At 43.2% G+C, this 19,425-nt stretch overlaps 1 protein-coding gene across 2 annotated transcripts in view; it reads left to right on the forward strand.

Moving 5' to 3' along the window:
• The first annotated feature begins 649 nt into the window (after positions 1-649).
• ints2 (integrator complex subunit 2) overlaps positions 650-19,425 on the forward strand; it is a 30,022-nt gene continuing 11,246 nt past the window's right edge. Inside the window, exons 1-15 of one of the 2 annotated variants that reach the window (XM_041885652.2) lie at positions 650-1,199; positions 1,805-2,774; positions 3,743-3,881; positions 4,113-4,215; positions 4,418-4,531; positions 7,519-7,649; positions 7,867-8,037; positions 8,216-8,436; positions 8,692-8,817; positions 12,227-12,298; positions 13,002-13,116; positions 13,615-13,683; positions 13,941-14,075; positions 14,356-14,535; positions 18,965-19,076. In XM_041885652.2, coding sequence (XP_041741586.1) covers positions 2,482-2,774; positions 3,743-3,881; positions 4,113-4,215; positions 4,418-4,531; positions 7,519-7,649; positions 7,867-8,037; positions 8,216-8,436; positions 8,692-8,817; positions 12,227-12,298; positions 13,002-13,116; positions 13,615-13,683; positions 13,941-14,075; positions 14,356-14,535; positions 18,965-19,076 — 1,981 coding nt within the window. In that variant the 5' untranslated portion in view covers positions 650-1,199; positions 1,805-2,481. Of the gene's footprint in view, positions 1,200-1,796; positions 2,775-3,742; positions 3,882-4,112; positions 4,216-4,417; positions 4,532-7,518; positions 7,650-7,866; positions 8,038-8,215; positions 8,437-8,691; positions 8,818-12,226; positions 12,299-13,001; positions 13,117-13,614; positions 13,684-13,940; positions 14,076-14,355; positions 14,536-18,964; positions 19,077-19,425 lie in introns of both variants that reach the window. The other variant, XM_045222450.1, reaches the window with a different exon arrangement.

The raw sequence follows: 19,425 nt of genomic DNA on the forward strand, positions 1-19,425 counted from the left end.
TTTGTGCACAGAGGAAGATTGATATCTTGTATCTTCGCCTGTTCAGAATAAAACTGTAGTTTCACTAAAATCCAATGTCATGTATCTTCTCTTGCATACTTCTGACACCTCAACATATTCATGCATAAGTCATTTTAGTCTGTTTTTTTTTAGCAGACGCTCTTATCCAGAGCGACTTACAGTTAGTGAGTGCATACATTATTTTTTATTTATTTTTCATACTGGCCCCCCGTGGGAATCGAACCCACAACCCTGGCGTTGCAAACGCCATGCTCTACCAACTGAGCTACATAAATGTTTTATTGTCAAAATCTAGGCCTATGGACTATGGTCTGCTTTTGAGTGTAGACAGGCCTGTATTCAGATATATCTATATATTATTTGAACTCAGAAAAATGTGATTCCAATGTGTAAAATTAGTGCCACTTTATTATTTTTACTTTTCTTTTTTAAAGTCATGGTCCAAATTGGGATTGTTACAGGATCTGAATTTTAAAAATGTATAGTCTGTCAACAAGATAAATTACTTGTGATTCAGGCCCATAGTAGTCCGCGAAGGATGATGAAGGCGCTGACTGTGTCCCGGTCCTGGAGACCCGATCGTGCAGGGTTTTATTCTAGCCCAGTTCTAACCTGATTCAACATCAGTGCGCGCCTGCACCAGACAGTGTTGCACTGGAACAAAATCCTTCACACCCTGTAGAATAATCAGAGAGAGAAAAAATATTGCCATTTGTAAAACAGTTGCTGAAAGAAAACGTATTCATATTGTTCCTTAATTCAACCATGATTTTGTTTGGCTGTCATCCAGGGAGGTAGAGCAGCAGTCTGACAAAAAGTGCACGCGGAGCGCCCGAATGAATGCTAGAAGTGCTAGTGCTAGCTACTCCCAGGCACTCTGCTAGCTAGCGGTTTTGGCTAAACAGTCTGCTCATATAGCCTGTAATGTTGAAGTAATCGCTTTTGTACATTAATTTATTGCGATTACATTCTAAATATTTATCTGGACATAGGTTTAATTACTTTGTACAGACAGATTCGTAAGAATGGGACTGTCAGAGTTCGCGAGCTAGCTAGGTTAGCTAGTAGGAGGAGAAATACGGATACAGCGAATGCATACGAGTGGCTGTTGTGCTACGTGAGTACGAAGTCTGAAGGCCTAAAATCTACATTCCTTCGTTGAAACATCCCTAAAGAAGGTAAGGTTAAATTTAGACCGGTTGACACGTGTTTTATTATCGATTGATGATAACATGTAGATTTAAAGAACTCCACAGTCAGGCATACTAGGCTAGCTTGTTATCTAGTTGTAACAAACTGAGCTAACTCGCAAGGTAGCTAGATAGCTAACTACTACCTAGTTATATCAACGTCTGCCCAGTATTACTATTTTTCCAAACGTGAAATCATGTTAATGTGAACTAGTTTAACTAACTAGGTAAGCTCCCTGCTCTTAAAATCTTCAGGAAGTGTTTCATGATCATGTTGTAGCTAGCTAAGAAGTTAGCACAAAGCTATCTTAGGTAGTAGACTTGTTAGCAATGCCTTTTATGCACAGCCTGTTCCTGAATAAGTCACCAGCTCTCTGGCTAACTTGCTGATAAACTAAGGATGCAAAATAATTTTTGTGCACATGACTTCATGGAAAACACTAACATTGAAGCTGCCTCCCTGGCTTTTCAAATCCAAAGCAACATAAACTTCTAAAGCTAGTCAATTGAATGCAAAGCTACAAATAGTTAAACTTTAAGCTGGAGCATCAGGACAGCATCAACTAGAAACCTCACTCTGTCCAGTCTCTCAGGTGTGGACCCAGTCCCAGACTACCAGCAGAGAAGGTGTTGACCCAGTCCCAGACTACCAGCAGAGAAGGTGTTGACCCAGTCCCAGACTACCAGCAGAGAAGGTGTTGACCCAGTCCCAGACTACCAGCAGAGAAGGTGTGGACCCAGTCCCAGACTACCAGCAGAGAAGGTGTGGACCCAGTCCCAGACTACCAGCAGAGAAGGTGTGGACCCAGTCCCAGACTACCAGCAGAGAAGGTGTGGACCCAGTCCCAGACTACCAGCAGAGAAGGTGTGGACCCAGTCCCAGACTACCAGCAGAGAAGGTGTGGACCCAGTCCCAGACTACCAGCAGAGAAGGTGTGGACCCAGTCCCAGACTACCAGCAGAGAAGGTGTGGACCCAGTCCCAGACTACCAGCAGAGAAGGTGTGGACCCAGTCCCAGACTACCAGCAGAGAAGGTGTGGACCCAGTCCCAGACTACCAGCAGAGAAGGTGTGGACCCAGTCCCAGACTACCAGCAGAGAAGGTGTGGACCCAGTCCCAGACTACCAGCAGAGAAGGTGTGGACCCAGTCCCAGACTACCAGCAGAGAAGGTGTGGACCCAGTCCCAGACTACCAGCAGAGAAGGTGTGGACCCAGTCCCAGACTACCAGCAGAGAAGGTGTTGACCCAGTCCCAGACTACCAGCAGAGATGTCAGAGAGTGCAGGGCTGCAGTTTGTCAGCCCGTATGCCTTTGAGGCCATGCAGAAGGTGGATGTGGTGCGTCTGGCTGCCCTGAGTGACCCAGAGCTGAGGCTGCTGCTGCCCTGCCTGGTTCGGATGGCTCTGTGTGCCCCAGCCGACCAGAGCCAGTCCTGGGCCCAGGACAAGAAGCTCATCCTGCGCCTGCTCTCCGGGGTGGAGGCTGTCAACTCCATTGTGGCCCTCCTGTCTGTCGACTTCCATGCTTTGGAGCAGGATGCCAGGAAGGAACAGCAACTCAGGTAAAACCTTTTGAATGATCTCAGAGACAGACACTAGTTAACTGTGTTATTACACTCAAGGACACTCGACTCAAGTAAACAACTCCTACAGGTTGAGTAGATGTCTTTGGTTAGTAATACGATTAACCTCATATTTAGCTTTTTGTAAATAAACTTGGAGAATCCAAATAAAATAAATATTTTTTGTCTCTCCCTTTTGTTTAGCAGAGTAAAGAGTTTGTTTAGCATGTTGTGTGGATGGTAGGGCCGGGACCAGTATTGGCTCTGTCGTAGCCGGCCGCGACCGGGAGACCCATGAGGCGGCGCACAATTGGCCCAGCGTCGTCCAGGGTAGGGGAGGGAATGGCCGGCAGGGATGTAGCTCGGATGGTAGAGCATGACATTTGCAACGCCAGGGTTGTGGGTTCGATTCCAGTATGAAAAAAATAAAATGTATGCACTCACTAACTGTAAGTCGCTCTGGATAAGAGCGTCTGCTAAATGACTCAAATGTAAATGTAGATGTCTTTGGTTAGTAATACGACTAACCTCATATTTAGCTTTTTGTAAATAAACTTGGAGAATATATTTTTTGTCTCTCCCTTTTGTTTAGCAGAGTAAAGAGTTTGTTTAGCATGTTGTGTGGATGGGATGGTAGGGCCGGGACCAGTATCTCAATATTTTTTCCATTGCAAAAATTGAAAACACTAAGTAGACCAAACTCTTTGGTCCTTTAAAAACCTGCTGTATGTAAAATATTGTGTGCTTTACCTTGGAAAATAAATACATGTGACTGGATGACAACATAATTATGTTTGTTTTCAACATTAGGGCTATTTTCCTAAATAAGTTAAATCAGCTTCGTGTTTTCTTTCCTTGCCACGATACGAACAAGTATCGCAATACTAGTATCGCGATACTGAAATCGTCCCGGCCTTAGTGGATCGGAGATGCTGATTGTTCTGGTGTGGTGGTGTCCCCTCTGACAGGCACAAGGCTGGTGGCTCTAATGGAGAGAGCATCTTGGTGTCTCAGCTGCAGCATGGCCTCACCCTGGAGTTTGAACACAGTGACCCTCTCAGGAGACTCAGGCTGGCGCTCAGTGAACTACTGGCCATCATGAACAAGGTAACACCGTCATCTCACTGCTTCCCACGGGGGTAGTTTAACTGGAAACTGATTGATTGAATGTGTATGGTGCTTTTCCAGGCCCTCAAAGCACTTTACAAGGCAAGGGGGAAGCTCACCAATGGGTAGCTCCCAACTGAATCACTTGGCCCTGCCTTTAGCAAGCGTCCAGTTTATCATACTAAATTTTGTATTTGTATGTTGTTCATTTGGCTGGGTTTTGTCTTACAGGTGTCTGATTCCAATGGGGAATGGTTCCTGAAGTCCTCTGAGCTATTTGAGAGCCCTGTTTACCTGGAAGAAGTTGCAGATGTTCTCTGTATACTTCAAGCAGGTACTCACATCAATAGAAAATACCTCATTATGTGGAAATGACCCAGTTTTCTAAAACATACCTATTTGTGTGTGATGTATTTTCAGAGAAGCAACAATTTCTCTGATTTTGATTTGGAAGCTGAAGCTTTTCTCAGATCAAATACCTGGTATTGCACGGAACCCCCAAGTTTGATGTCTGCAGTCTTTTTTTCTCCCATCAGAGTTGCCCTCCCTGCTGCCCATCATAGACGTGGCAGAGGCTTTGCTACATGTGAGAAACGGTGACTGGTTCTTGTGCCTGCTGGTTGCCAATGTCCCTGACAGCTTTAATGAAGGTAGAGTGAAAGATGCAAAATAATGTCTGTGAACAATAAATATATATTCTATGTTTGTACTGTTACATTATGTTGCACAAATTGTTTAGCTTTACCATGCCTGTACTACTAATGATAAGACAGGATTAGTTGATTCACTGGTTTTATTGAGCCCGGAGCCCACACATGCTTGGCAAGCTGATCCTAGTCTATAGGTGGAGTATACTTAATCTAATAGAATAATCTGTGTCCGTACAGATCTCATTGTAATTCTAGGCAGATAATTATTGACATTGGCTGCCTATTCCACGTTTCTTCACCCAATTCGGTATTTCCGCTTGTAATTGGACAATGTTTCAGCCCCAGAGGTAGGACTAGATTAATGTGTTCTCCTTATAATATAGATGATGAATATGATTGTCTTGCGACTGGCCCATAGTGTGTGTGTTCTCTGCTTTCAGAGACACATTATGAAGGAGGAAATGGAGTTCTAGCTCCGCTTGCAGCCTCTCCAATGCCTCCTTATCACCCAGGGGGTCAGGCCTGAGTCAATAGCTTATTTGCGTTAGCGATGCAAGCGAGAAGGAAGCAGTCAGTCGGCAGGCAGGCAGCGTTACAGTACATAGCGCTGAACATTAGTGAATCCTCATGGCTTGTTATTGGAATTGGCCTCTTTCATTGAAACGGGCGGGAAATGGGCCCTGTCTCGAGGCATCAAGTGTGAGGCATAGCGTTGCCTAGCATATAACATGAAGCGGTAACTAACTTGATCTCCTTGAGTCTTTTATGGCATATGCAATTCTTCGTAAGTAGGGGAGATGGAAGCTAAATTAGTTTCAGTTAGTGCTGAGCAATTAACCGAAATAGTTATTTTTACATAAAAAAAAAAAACATTTTAGTAATTTAGCAGACGCTCTTATCCAGAGCGACTTACAGTTAGTGAGTGCATACATTTTATTTTTTTCATACTGGTCCCCCATAACCCTGGCGTTGCAAGCGCCATGCTCTACCAACTGAGCTACACAGGGCCCATTTTTGGGGCTTATTAAACAACTAATTGACCGACGTCGGTTCAATTACTTGAATTCCATTTAGTTATATTTTTTTGATGAGCTCAACGCGCCATTTCTCGAGAGAAATCAAATCATTCATGAGAGAAATAACTATGTGGGATGCTTGGAAGATGTAGTTTTCATTAGTCAAATATACAACCTAGTTCAGCGCAGAAACGTGGTAATTAACTACAATGACCATAATCCATTGCGTCTGTTCTTTCCGGCCACGGACAGAGGCAGATACACACACACACACAGACAATAGACCGCATGAAAGAGGAATGACACAACACCACGACGAAAGGGATAGAGACAGTTCGTGAGGTAGCTCTACCAGAGTGATTGTTAAAGTAGTTGGTAATAAGCGGTCTTGAAAATATGCCTTATCTACTTTGAAGAACTAGTACAATTATTTTGTCAGCCAGCTAGCTACTACTAGCCTAGCTAAATAGTATGACTCGTTCAATGGTGAGCACAGAGACAACATTAGATGGTTGTCTGGCAGCGGAGGCTGGTGGGAGGAGCTATAGGAGGACGGGCTCATTGTAATGGTTGGAATTGAATCAATGGAACGATATCAAACATATGTAAACCACGTTTGACTCCGTTCCGTTTATTCCAGTCCAGCCATTACAATGAGCCCATCCTCCTATAGCTCCTCCCACCAGCCTCCACTGTTGTCTGGCTGGCAGGCTGCTACTGCCTGAGTACAGATTAAATTATGACTTTAAAGAGCCACTGAACATGCAGATTGGCAAGTATTTTTCTGTTCATCATTAGAAAAACAAGATATCAGTCTTGGTGTGTTTCCTGACTGATTCCGCGTTTGGTTAATGATGTTTGTCCCCCATGAGACACTGTAGTCACAGAAGCCTATGTCACTTCCTCAAAATCCCCAGAATGAATATAAGATAACTAATTAATTTAGACGTTTTTGCCGAGGATGTTTTAGTTGCGCAATTTTACATCTAAGGTGTTTGGTGCTGTATTTCTCAAGTAAAATAATGTTCGACGTGTTGTCTTATGTAAACAAAGTTGGGCTGCTTGGCAGGTCTGTCTCAATGTCTATGCTATTGGATAGAGGGCAATCAACGTAGCTGTTCACCCCATGTTAGTGGGCAAACGGACATCGTCAAATCAAAACCCAACCTTCATTTACCCATTGTGATGCACGGATGTTCCAAACTCTGTTTTAGACAAGACTGACTTTATGACCAAAATTACCCTATTTACACTTTGTAGTAAAATTTGACACTAGAATAACTGTTTCTGACTCATATCGATGCCACAAAGGGATTTGTTGCTTTTTAAAGGCAGACACTCTCTAAGGAATTAAAAATAATAGTCATCAAATAAATAAATAAAAACTTCTGACCCACTGGAATTGTGATACAGTGAGTTATAAATGAAATAATCTGTCTGTAAACAATTGTTGGAAAAATTACTTGTGTCATGCACAGAGTAGATGTCCTAACCGACTCCAACCTAAGTGTATGAAAACTTCTGACTTCAACTGTAAATGTGTAATGATTCCATGCTTCATTGGATTTCCGTAAGCAGTCCGTCTACTATGACATAATGCACTGCTACAGACATTGAAGGTGAAGCAAGCAGACAGAGAAAATGCTCTGGCGGGACAAAGGACAATTGTTACAGATCCTTGAGAGAAGGTTAAAAACATGGAACAATTTCTTGTTTTTATGCATCTTTGATATCCTCTGTTATTATTGCAACATTCAAGTACCAAATAAGTGCCAATTCTGCCAAATAAATAACAACAAATGTTAGAAAATGTATTATCTAATCAAATTTCCTCAATCAAATCCCATTATTCCATAACTGTTATTTGTACAGATTTCATACAGCTGTATTTCGATAAGAAAATGTTTCATATCCTCAGAAAATAATAACCTTCTCCACATAACATGTAACTGATATCTGTGGTGTGTTCAGTGTGCAGGGGCCTGATAAAGAACGGGGAGCGTCAGGATGAGGAGAGCATGGGGGGGAGACGCAGGACAGAGGCCCTGAGACAGCTGTGTCAGATGAACCCCTCCCAGGCCCTCAACATCAGAGCCATGGTGGTGAGTCAATCTCTCTTGTGCCTTTTTCAAACTATCGTGCTGATGTGAACCATTTGTCCTTTCCAGCACCGTTCCAGCAACTAGGGTGGATTTATAACCAGGCCAGCACAGTACAGCTCAGCTCTTAAACCGTTGAGCTGTGCAAATGCCACTACTGTTTGCTGCACTGATGAAAACTGTCATGCTGTCCTGTCCACTGTATGTGTGTCCTCCCCAGGTGGAGGAGTGTCACCTGCCAGGTCTGGGTGTGGCCCTGACCCTGGACTATAAGCCTGACACGGCCGATGATGCGGTCAGCCCCCTGGTGTCCTACGTCAGTGGGCTGCTGCTGGGCACAAATGGGAAAGTACGCACCTGGTTCAGCATGTTCATACGCAATGGACAACAGGTGAGAAACACAGACCACTGCCTACAGTGAGATTCAGTGGCATACATATTTGAGCTATACAAATATACATTCTGCTCCTCAAACACACACACAGCTCTCACTGATACCTTGAAAGTGACTTATACTCTCTTACAAAACTCTCAACCCTCGCACTCTCTCTCTTCCCTCCCTCCCTCAGAGGAAGCGTGAGAGCAGTTCAGTGCTGTGGCAGATGCGTAGGCAGCTGTTGTTGGAGCTGGTGGCCATCTTGCCCCGGTCGCGCAGCACCCACGAGCCCAATGACAGTGTGGAAGATGCAGAGAGCAGCTCTGGGTACTCTGGTCTCCGGGAGGAGCATGTGGTGAAGGCTTCCGCCCTGCTCAGACTCTACTGTGCCCTCATGGGCATCGCAGGACTCAGGTAGGTGACACCAAGGAGGAGGAGAGGGAGTGGAGATCAGTAGGGGTAGCACTGATGGTCTCTGATAGTTCCTCTGTTTTAAAGTTTCATGAATTATTTTCATAAGGGTGTAGTGATGGGGGAGTTTGTACCCTGGGTGTGTTTTTTTGAAGGATGTAATTAACCTTTGGAAGATGGTGTATCTGATTGTGTCTTTTGTAATTTTGTGTGTTTGTGACATTTGAAGTAATTTGTGTGTCTTTCCCCCGTTGACAGGCCCACTGATGAGGAGGCAGAGCAGCTCCTTCAACTCATGACCAGTCGACCCCCGGCCACTCCAGCTGGGGTTCGATTTGTCTCTCTGTCCTTCTGTAAACTACTGGCCTTCCCCACACTCGTCAGGTAGGACCACAAGAGCAACATCTTTATATTAATTTTGCATAAAAATACACACGTCAAGACAGAATGATACTGACACATTCAACACATTCAATGGTTGGGAAGAAATGGCAATACTAGTCAGGGCTTGACATTTTTTAGCCACTTGTCCTTTGGACAAGAAGGACTGTTTTAAAACTTGTCCTTTGGACAAGAAGGACTGTTGTTGTTTTTACTTGTCCTTTGGACAAGAAGGACTGTTTTTTTTTTACTTGTCCTTTGGACAAGAAGGACTGTTGTTTTTTTTACTTGTCCAAAATAAAAATGTAATACTTGTCCCCAAAACATTTAAATGGTCTGTAAGACAATTTTAAAATGCATTGCTATCTTTTTTTTTACCATAGAGAATCAGACAGAAATGTAGGCTACACTCTGCCTATTGGCTTCTTTGCATATTCAAGCCTGTCTCAAAATACAACACTCCCCTTTAAAGGCTCTCCTGGAGGATAGTTGGCCACCCTGTTAGCCTATAGAATATTACAACATTAGGCTACAATTACAACCAAATACTTTTTATGTCTTTAAAAATAATTCCCTCTAGGGATCCAAAATTCATACAACCACTGCACGCAATTGTATTTTTTTAAATCAATGAGGTGATGCAACAAATCAGACCGTTTAGCTTAAAATATTGATCAACTTTAATTTCTTCATATTATAAGCTCAACAATGTGCACATGGCTGTAGGGTACGTGCGAATGTTCCAAAAATGCAATTAGCGGGAAAACACCATTCTCAAAAGCGCATTGCACGAGCGAATGGTTAGAAATTAAAAGAATGAGGGGAGACCTAAAGATGTATCAACTAGCATGGGTCACTAATATGACTAGGATTATGCCTTTGGCTGCTGGACAATAAAATTAAGTTGATTTGAAAACCAATAGAACATGAGAAAAATGCTGGTTTCAATGGCATATTAATTGTTTATAAAATAATTCCCTTAACATTTCTATGGTTGTATTTTGGCTAGGCTAGGCTACTTTGAAACAAGGTAAGACATGCTTCATAAAATGGCATAAACAATTACGTTTATGGTTAAATAGTTTTAAAATGATGACCGTCCCCTCTCAGATTCAAGGTGGGTGATGTGCGCAACAGTCATGGTCCTTCACTCTCTGGTCTTGTGGCCATTTGATCTGAACAAACGTGCCTCCTATGTTGACAGAATCAAGCCTTTAGATGTTAATTATCCTTCATTATATTTGTCAAACATGACTGGCGTTCAGCCTATATTTATATAATTAAAAGTCATTATAGTTTGGCTACATTTTCTGGCGCATCTCTCATGTCAACATTGGTTTGGACATGAGAGGCTGTAGCCAATATGCACATAGGCTTTTTTATTTATGTACATGAAAAGTAGATTTGAATATTATTCCAATGTTGGCCTCTGGTCCAGTTCTGATCTGAGTAATTGTTTTGATATTGTGATTTGTGTGATTTAACAACTTAAATCTACAGTGAGGGAAAAAAGTATTTGATCCCCTGCTGATTTTGTATGTTTGCCCACTGACAAAGAAATGATCAGTCTATAATTTTAATGGTAGGTTTATTTGAACAGTGAGAGACAGAATAACAACAAAATAATCCAGAAAAACGCATGTCAAAAATGTTATAAATTGATTTGCATTTTAATGAGGGAAATAAGTATTTGACCCCCTCTCAATCAGAAAGATTTCTGGCTCCCAGGTGTCTTTTATACAGGTAACTGAGCTGAGATTAGGAGCACACTCTTAAAGGGAGTGCTCCTAATCTCAGCTTGTTACCTGTATAAAAGACACCTGTCCACAGAAGCAATCAATCAATCAGATTCCAAACTCTCCACCATGGCCAAGACCAAAGAGCTATCCAAGGATGTCAGGGACAAGATTGTAGACCTACACAAGGCTGGAATGGGCTACAAGAACATCGCCAAGCAGCTTGGTGAGAAGGTGACAACAGTTGGTGCGATTATTCGCAAATGGAAGAAACACAAAAGACCTGTCAATCTCCCTCGGCCTGGGGCTCCATGCAAGATCTCACCTCGTGGAGTTGCAATGATCATGAGAATGGTGAGGAATCAGCCCAGAACTACACGGGAGGATCTTGTCAATGATCTCAAGGCAGCTGGGACCATAGTCACCAAGAAAACAATTGGTAACACACTACGCCGTGAAGGACTGAAATCCTGCAGCACCCGCAAGGTCCCCCTGCTCAAGAAAGCACATATACAGGCCCGTCTGAAGTTTGCCAATGAACATCTGAATGATTCAGATGAGAACTGGGTGAAAGTGTTGTGGTCAGATGAGACCAAAATCGAGCTCTTTGGCATCAACTCAACTCGCCATGTTTGGAGGAGGAGGAATGCTGCCTATGACCCCAAGAACACCATCCCCACCGTCAAACATGGAGGTGGAAACATTATGCTTTGGGGGTGTTTTTCTGCTAAGGGGACAGGACAACTTCACCGCATCAAAGGGATAATGGACGGGGCCATGTACCGTCAAATCTTGGGTGAGAACCTGGGTCATGGATGGGTATTCCAACATGGCAATGACCCAAAACACACAGCCAAGGTAACAAAGGAGTGGCTCAAGAAGAAGCACATTAAGGTCCTGGAGTGGCCTAGCCAGTCTCCAGACCTTAATCCCATAGAAAATCTGTGGAGGGAGCTGAAGGTTCGAGTTGCCAAATGTCAGCCTCGAAACCTTAATGACTTGGAAAAGATCTGCAAAGAGGAGTGGGACAAAATCCCTCCTGAGATGTGTTCAAACCTGGTGGCCAACTACAAGAAACGTCTGACCTCTGTGATTGCCAACAAGGGTTTTGCCACCAAGTACTAAGTCATGTTTTGCAGAGGGGTCAAATACTTATTTCCCTCATTAAAATGCAAATCAATTTATAACATTTTTGACATGCGTTTTTCTTGATTTTTGTTGTTGTTATTCTGTCTCTCACTGTTCAAATAAACCTACCATTAAAATTATAGACTGATCATGTCTTTGTCACTGGGCAAACGTACAAAATCAGCAGGGGATCAAATACTTTTTTCCCTCACTGTATATTATTCTTGTCTGACTTTTTTTATGCTTGTCCTGGACAAGAGGACAAGTGTTAATGTCGTGCCCTGCTAGTACAAAACACACAAACAAAAACAATACAAAGTATTCACAGCTCTGCTCTAATGTGTCGATGTGACAGTGAAAGACTAACTGTAGTCTTTGTATCTACTACCAAGCAGATGGCATAAAGATTCTCACTGGGTTAACAGAGCCAGATTAAACAGGTGGCTTCTCTGGAATGTTTCCTGCCGTTGTACTGAGTGGCATCTGTGGCTATGTGACGGTGTTGTGTGATATTGTGTTGCCTGTGTGATCCTGTGTCCCTCCTGCAGCACCCCGGAGCAGGAGCAGCTGATGGTGATGTGGCTCAGCTGGATGATCAAAGAGGAGGAGTACTTTGAGAGGTGAGGATGGTGGCCTGGTCCTTATGTGATGATAGACATTATCAGACCTGGGTTCAAACAGTATGTGTTTTCTTTCAAATACTTTAGCTTTCCTTGATTGCGCTTCACTGGTGCAATCATTTCACACTTTATGGGCATTTTATTAGCAAACCTTCAAAATGGTCATGACGACAGATGAGTCATGCGTATCTCTCGACATTCAGTGATTGTCTTCCAGTTAAACTGGCTCAATTTAACAATGCCTGACAAAAAAGTGCCCTGAGTGTTCTTTTTCATGTTCCAGTCAGAGTTCCCTGTTTTTCTCTGGTAGGAGAAAGGCTGAGGCCAGACAGAGCTCGTCTCAAAACAAACAGTGCAGGGACGTGAGGCAGGTTGGGTGGTGATGGATGAGGGGGCGAGTTGGGCTGGAAGGGGGAACAAACCCGGGAGGCCCCGACAGGCTTTTAAAAATTTAATAAGCCCTTCATTGAACCATGAGTTATCACTGCAGCAGCCCAACTCTCCCTCTGGGGTGGTAAATGAGTGTTGGCCGGCGCCGTGGAGGGGACACTAGGCCGGAGGAGGGGGTGTCTAATATAACTGGGCATAATCATTTTATTAAAGCGCTGTCCTCTAAGATGCATTGTAAGCTCCCGGTTTAAATCTCTCTGCTCTGTCTCTCCTGCCCCCCTCTTTCTCTCTCTCTCGCTCTGTGTGTGTACAGTGCTGCAGGGGTCGCCGCTTCCTTCGGAGAGATGCTATTACTGGTTGCCATGTATTTCCATAGCAACCAGCTCAGCGCCATCATCGAGCTGGTCTGCTCCACTTTGGGGATGAAGGTAAGGTGGAGGTAGGGATGGAGAGAGAGAAGGTGGGAGGGTGGTAGGGCAGATGGAGGTGGAGGGATCGATAGTCCAGTCTGAGAGGGAGAGTGGCTAGCTGTTATACTTCCTCCATTTCAGCTATGCAAGAAGCCTACAAACAGCGACGGCTGCCTGCCAATACACTGACTATTGTGTTCAGTTATTTTTGCTGTCACTTCATTTCTCAGAGAAAGAGGGTGCAATGTAATTTGGTTGTATTGAATTTTATTCTCACCCTAGGCTGTCTATGCACTGTATCTATTCTGCTTTTGTCATGTAGAATTTCTGTTATCCAATATGAATAGAGTGGAATTATTAACGGCCAGGTTCATTCATTGCCCTCAGGATGTTTTCACTAGGTACTGGCTGCAGTAAAAGCAACTCTGTTGGTTGATACCAGTCTAACTGATCCTTCTGTAAATTATACCAGTCTAAACTGATCTCTTGGTAAATGCCACCCTTTCTTCACTGCAGATTGCAATTAAGCCCAGCTCTCTGAGCAAAATGAAGACTATCTTTACCCAGGAGATCTTCACTGAGCAGGTACTTCATACACACAGCCACATATACCATTTGTCCACAGTTAGCCTAATCTTTTTAGATAACATATGTCTTTATGATTTACATGTTGTTTATTTGCTATACAGTGCCATATTATTTCAACATTTCAGTAATTTAATGATTTAAGTATTTCAACTTTTCAACATGTTTCATTATTAGATTTTTTTTATTTGGACTGATTTGATCCTCCATCCATAGTATTGGCCAGGTATATTGAAATTGTATTGATTTTTGTCCAGGTGGTCACTGCCCACGCTGTGAGGGTGGCGGTTACCAACAACCTGAGTGCCAACATCACAGGCTTCCTGCCCATCCACTGTATCTACCAGCTGCTCCGCAGCAGAGCCTTTACCAAGCACAAGGTCTCCATCAAGGTAGGCCATTCTCCACTCTCCAGTCTGTGGTTCTGTTATTAGCCTCATGCCTTTTCTGTTCATTCATGGCTCCATCTACTGGTTACTTCCAATGAATGATGTTCGTGGCTTTTGTGAGCAGCATGGTGAATTCCACTATGGGATATGGGAAAGAGCACTTACACCTGATAAATAGTTTTAAACTGTTTACTGGTGCTAGTCTTTTGGTACAATAGTCTATACAACAAATACATATCAATATACACATTAATGCTGTTGTATTCCATGTTGTCTCCTATAGGACTGGATCTACAGGCAGCTGTGTGAGACATCCACCCCGCTCCACACCCAGCTGCTGCCCCTCATCGACGTGTACATCAACTCCATCCTCACTCCGGCCTCCAAGGCCAACCCTGAGGCCACCAACCAGCCAATCACTGAGCAGGAGATCCTCACCATCTACCAAGGCTCCACTGCAGTGGTGAATGGGTTATTAAACACGCACACACACATACACGGGGGGGTGGTGGTAAGGTTTTCATAAGACTGGGGTGGGTTTTCCTCTCACTTTTTTACCTACCCTTTGCTCCTTTCATATTTATTTTGATCCTGACAAACTCCCCAGTCCCTGCCAGTGACAAGAATACCCATAACATGATGCTGCCACAACAATACTTGAACATAAATAGGGTTTTCACCCAAACCTGTAGTTTTTAAAAGTGTATTTCTTTGTCGTGCAGTATTACTTAACAGCCTTTTTGCCAACAGAATAGATTTAGTCCCCTGTAACTCAGTTGGTAGAGCATAGCACTTGCAACGCCAGGGTTGTGGGTTCGTTTCCCATGGGGGCCAGTATGAAAATGTATGCACTCACTAACTCTACGTCGCTCTGGATAAGAGCGTCTGCTAAATGACTAAAATGTAAATGTTAAGCATTTAGAGTGGATTCTTTTAACACAGGCTTCATTCTTTTCATTTAGTCATACAGGCCAATAATGTGGAGTGAATGCATTGTTGTTGATCCTCTTAATTTTCAAGTATTGTGGTGGCAGCATCATGTTATGGGTATGCTCGTCACTAGCAGGGACTGGGGAGTTTGTTAGGATCCAAATAAATATGAAAGTAGCAAAGCCCAGGTAAAAAGTTAGAGGAAAACCCACTGTAGTCTCCTGTAAACCTAACCTTGGGATAGTTTTATTTTTCAGCGACACAATTACAATACATTTTAATGGCAAAGACACATCAGAATGTCTTCCCAAGAGGTGTTCAATGCTCCTGAATGGTCCAGTCGCAGTCCTTACGTAAATCTGCTTGAAAATCAGAGACAAGGTTTGAATGTTGCTGTCCATCAATGATTCCCAACCAAATTACTGAGCTTGAGCAATTTTTACAAAAACAATGGATTTATGTTGCGCAAGGTTGCTACAATCTTATTTAAAATAATTCACAGCTGTAATAGTCCCAGTCGGTATTAGATGGAATGTTGCGGCCCCTCCCGCCTGTGGGGAAAACAACCTGTGGTTACCTAGGTTACCCCATTGGCTCACAGCAAATACTTGACCTTTTTCAAACACAATTAGTTGTCTGCTTGTTTTAGTCTATTACAAAACTACATTTAAGAAAAGTACAGCATGTCTAAAAATAACTTTACCCGAGCATTCTCACTACTTAGAAAAATGTAATATTGTAGGCCTTCCCTCATGCATGCATGAGTGCTAGCTAGCTACCGACCGGAACAGCTAGCCAATACCAACAACACAAACGGACTATACAGCTACAAGTAGTGAGTGGAGTCAAACAGACTATACTGAACAAGTTAAATGTCTTACCTGTGATGAAATGTTTTCCACACACATACAGTGGGGAAAAAAAGTATTTAGTCAGCCACCAATTGTGCAAGTTCTCCCACTTAAAAAGATGAGAGAGGCCTGTAATTTTCATCATAGGTACACGTCAACTATGACAGACAAATTGAGGGGAAAAAATCCAGAAAATCACATTGTAGGATTTTTAATGAATTTATTTGCAAATTATGGTGGAAAATAAGTATTTGGTCACCTACAAACAAGCAAGATTTCTGGCTCTCACAGACCTGTAACTTCTTCATTTACATTACATTTACGTCATTTAGCAGACGCTCTTATCCAGAGCGACTTACAAATTGGTGCATTCACCCTATAACCAGTGGGATAACCACTTTACAATTATTATTAATATATATATATATATATATATATATATATATTTTTTTAAGAGGGGGGGGGGGTAGAAGGATTACTTTATCCTATCCCAGGTATTCCTTAAAGAGGTGGGGTTTCAAATGTCTCCGGAAGGTGGTGAGTGACTCCGCTGTCCTGGCGTCGTGAGGGAGCTTGTTCCACCATTGGGGTGCCAGAGCAGCGAACAGTTTTGACTGGGCTGAGCGGGAACTATGCTTCCGCAGAGGAAGGGGAGTCACACTCCAAACTCCACTATGGCCAAGACCAAAGAGCTGTCAAAGGACACCAGAAACAAAATTGTAGACCTGCACCAGGCTGGGAAGACTGAATCTGCAATAGGTAAGCAGCTTGGTTTGAAGAAATCAACTGTGGGAGCAATTATTAGGAAATGGAAGACATACAAGACCACTGACAATCTCCCTCGATCTGGGGCTCCACGCAAGATCTCACCCCGTGGGGTCAAAATTATCACAAGAACGGTGAGCAAAAATCCCAGAACCACACGGGGGGACCTAGTGAATGACCTGCAGAGAGCTGGGACCAAAGTAACAAAGCCTACCATCAGTAACACACTACGCCGCCAGGGACTCAAATCCTGCAGTGCCAGACGTGTTCCCCTGCTTAAGCCAGTACATGTCCAGGCCCGTCTGAAGTTTGCTAGAGTGCATTTGGATGATCCAGAAGAGGATTGGGAGAATGTCATATGGTCAGATGAAACCAAAATATAACTTTTTGGTAAAAACTCAACTCGTTGTGTTTGGAGGACAAAGAATGCTGAGTTGCATCCAAAGAACACCATACCTACTGTGAAGCATGGGGGTGGAAACATCATGCTTTGGGGCTGTTTTTCTGCAAAGGGACCAGGACGACTGATCCGTGTAAAGGAAAGAATGAATGGGGCCATGTATCGTGAGATTTTGAGTAAAAACCTCCTTCTATCAGCAAGGGCATTGAAGATGAAATGTGGCTGGGTCTTTCAGCATGACAATGATCCCAAACACACCGCCCGGGCAACGAAGGAGTGGCTTCGTAAGAAGCATTTCAAGGTCCTGGAGTGGCCTAGCCAGTCTCCAGATCTCAACCCCATAGAAAATCTTTGAAGGGAGTTGAAAGTCCATGTTGCCCAGCGACAGCCCCAAAACATCACTGCTATAGAGGAGATCTGCATGGAGGAATGGGCCAAAATACCAGCAACAGTGTGTGAAAACCTTGTGAAGACTTACAGAAAACGTTTGACCTGTGTCATTGCCAACAAAGGGTATATAACAAAGTATTGAGAAACTTTTGTTATTGACCAAATACTTATTTTCCACCATAATTTGCAAATCAATTCATAAAAAATCCTACAATGTGATTTTCTGGAGAGAAAAAAATCTCATTTTGTCTGTCATAGTTGACGTGTACCTATGATGAAAATTACAGGCCTCTCTCATCTTTTTAAGTGGGAGAACTTGCACAATTGGTGGCTGACTAAATACTTTTTTTCCCCACTGTAGCTATGTGTAGCCTACTTGGACACTGGGTCCCCACATTTCCCACTCTCCCACGCCGAATAGCCTGAAGCCACAGGGCTCTTCTCACAGGCTCTATTTCTCTACATGGGAGCATTGCGAACCATAGGTTGGGACTTTTAACATGATTACATGTATATTGAAGAATACAGCAGCTTTTCGGCGTGTTTTGTTATTTCTGTATAATTGATGACGAAGTTGGCTCTTTTTTACAATGGTGGTCAATAGGAAAGAATGTTTGTTTTTCCCCAATTTGTGGGCGTGGTCGAGGGAATTTCTTATTATTACGTGAATATCGAGTATGGCTGCCATAGGTGTTTCCACCAAGTATTAACCCTGGGGTGTTTATTTTATTCATTTGGAAAATGTTCTATAAAAAAAATGTCACTTTGAAAATGTGGAGTAGGTTGTGTAGATCGGTAGAAGAAAAAATCGAATTGAATCCCTTTTAAGATTTAATTTTAAGGCAGTGAAATGTGGAGACAGTGCAAGGTGTCAAAACCCCTTTCATCAATGGCTAATTAATAAGGGAAAAACATGTCAGACAGATCAAACTAGGTCAATTAACAGCCCAAATATATAAATATATCCTTCCGCATGCTGTAAAATATAGATTGCTCAAACAGGTTGTACTTGCTTTGGAGATTAACAAGGTTTTACACACTCACTGGATGGTGCAAATTTAAAGGCAAGCAGCGATACAAAGCCACCATGTAAAATATTCACGTCAAATGATAGTTGGTCCGTTTCAATTAATCTGACCATTCGTTATGTTTAGAGGCCATTGGGAGTAAATTGCCTTTAATATCATTATAGTCTCCCTGGTCTGTTGGGCTGTCTGCAGCCACTGACATGATATTTAATTATGTCATACATCAGCAATGCCATATTCATGTCCTATCATCCACTTTGTTCTTATATTCCGCCTTGGTTGCCGTAGAAGGTCAGAGAGAGGACCATTTGTCAGTAGTAGCTCGTTGAGCCATTTGTCGCTAGTAGCCCATTGGCCCTGCAGTGTAGAACACTCTGTGGTGACCTGCCCCTGACCTCTACTTGTGTCTTTCTCTCCCTTCTCTCTCTCCCCTCTTTCTCTCCCCCTCTATCTCACTCTCTATCCGTCTCCCCCTCCACTCTCCCCCCTATCTCGCTCGCTCTCTTTTTCCATCTCTCTCTCTGGCAGGGAGAGGGTGGTCGAGGGGTGCGTTCCAGATACAGCATCACCACACAGCTCCTCATCCTCTACTATATTCTGTCCTATGAGGAGGCTCTCCTGTCCAACACTAAACAACTGGGTATTTATGGATATATGGATATATGTCTCCTACTGTACAGTATCTCCTCCTGGGTATGTACCATAGTGTATGTTACTCCTGAACATCATTCATTCAGCCACCCTTGGCTTCTCTCCTAGCCGCCCTGTTGCTGCTTTTTCTTCTCCTCCACTCAGGCTCTTTCATTGTCTTCTCCCCCATCGAAGAAGGTATGCTGTTTTTGGGACGGACAGAGAGAGAGAGTGTCAGGGAACCAAGAGAAAAGGAATGCTTTGTCCTCTGTTGTTAAGCTACTAGGAAACTGTGTTGCTATGGGGGATTCCTTTCTATCCTCCTGGCTTTGTCTCAGGCCTCCATTTATTATCAATGG

This window comes from Coregonus clupeaformis, chromosome 9 (assembly GCF_020615455.1).
Source record: "Coregonus clupeaformis isolate EN_2021a chromosome 9, ASM2061545v1, whole genome shotgun sequence".
In the NCBI taxonomy this organism is placed as follows: Eukaryota; Metazoa; Chordata; class Actinopteri; order Salmoniformes; family Salmonidae; genus Coregonus; species Coregonus clupeaformis.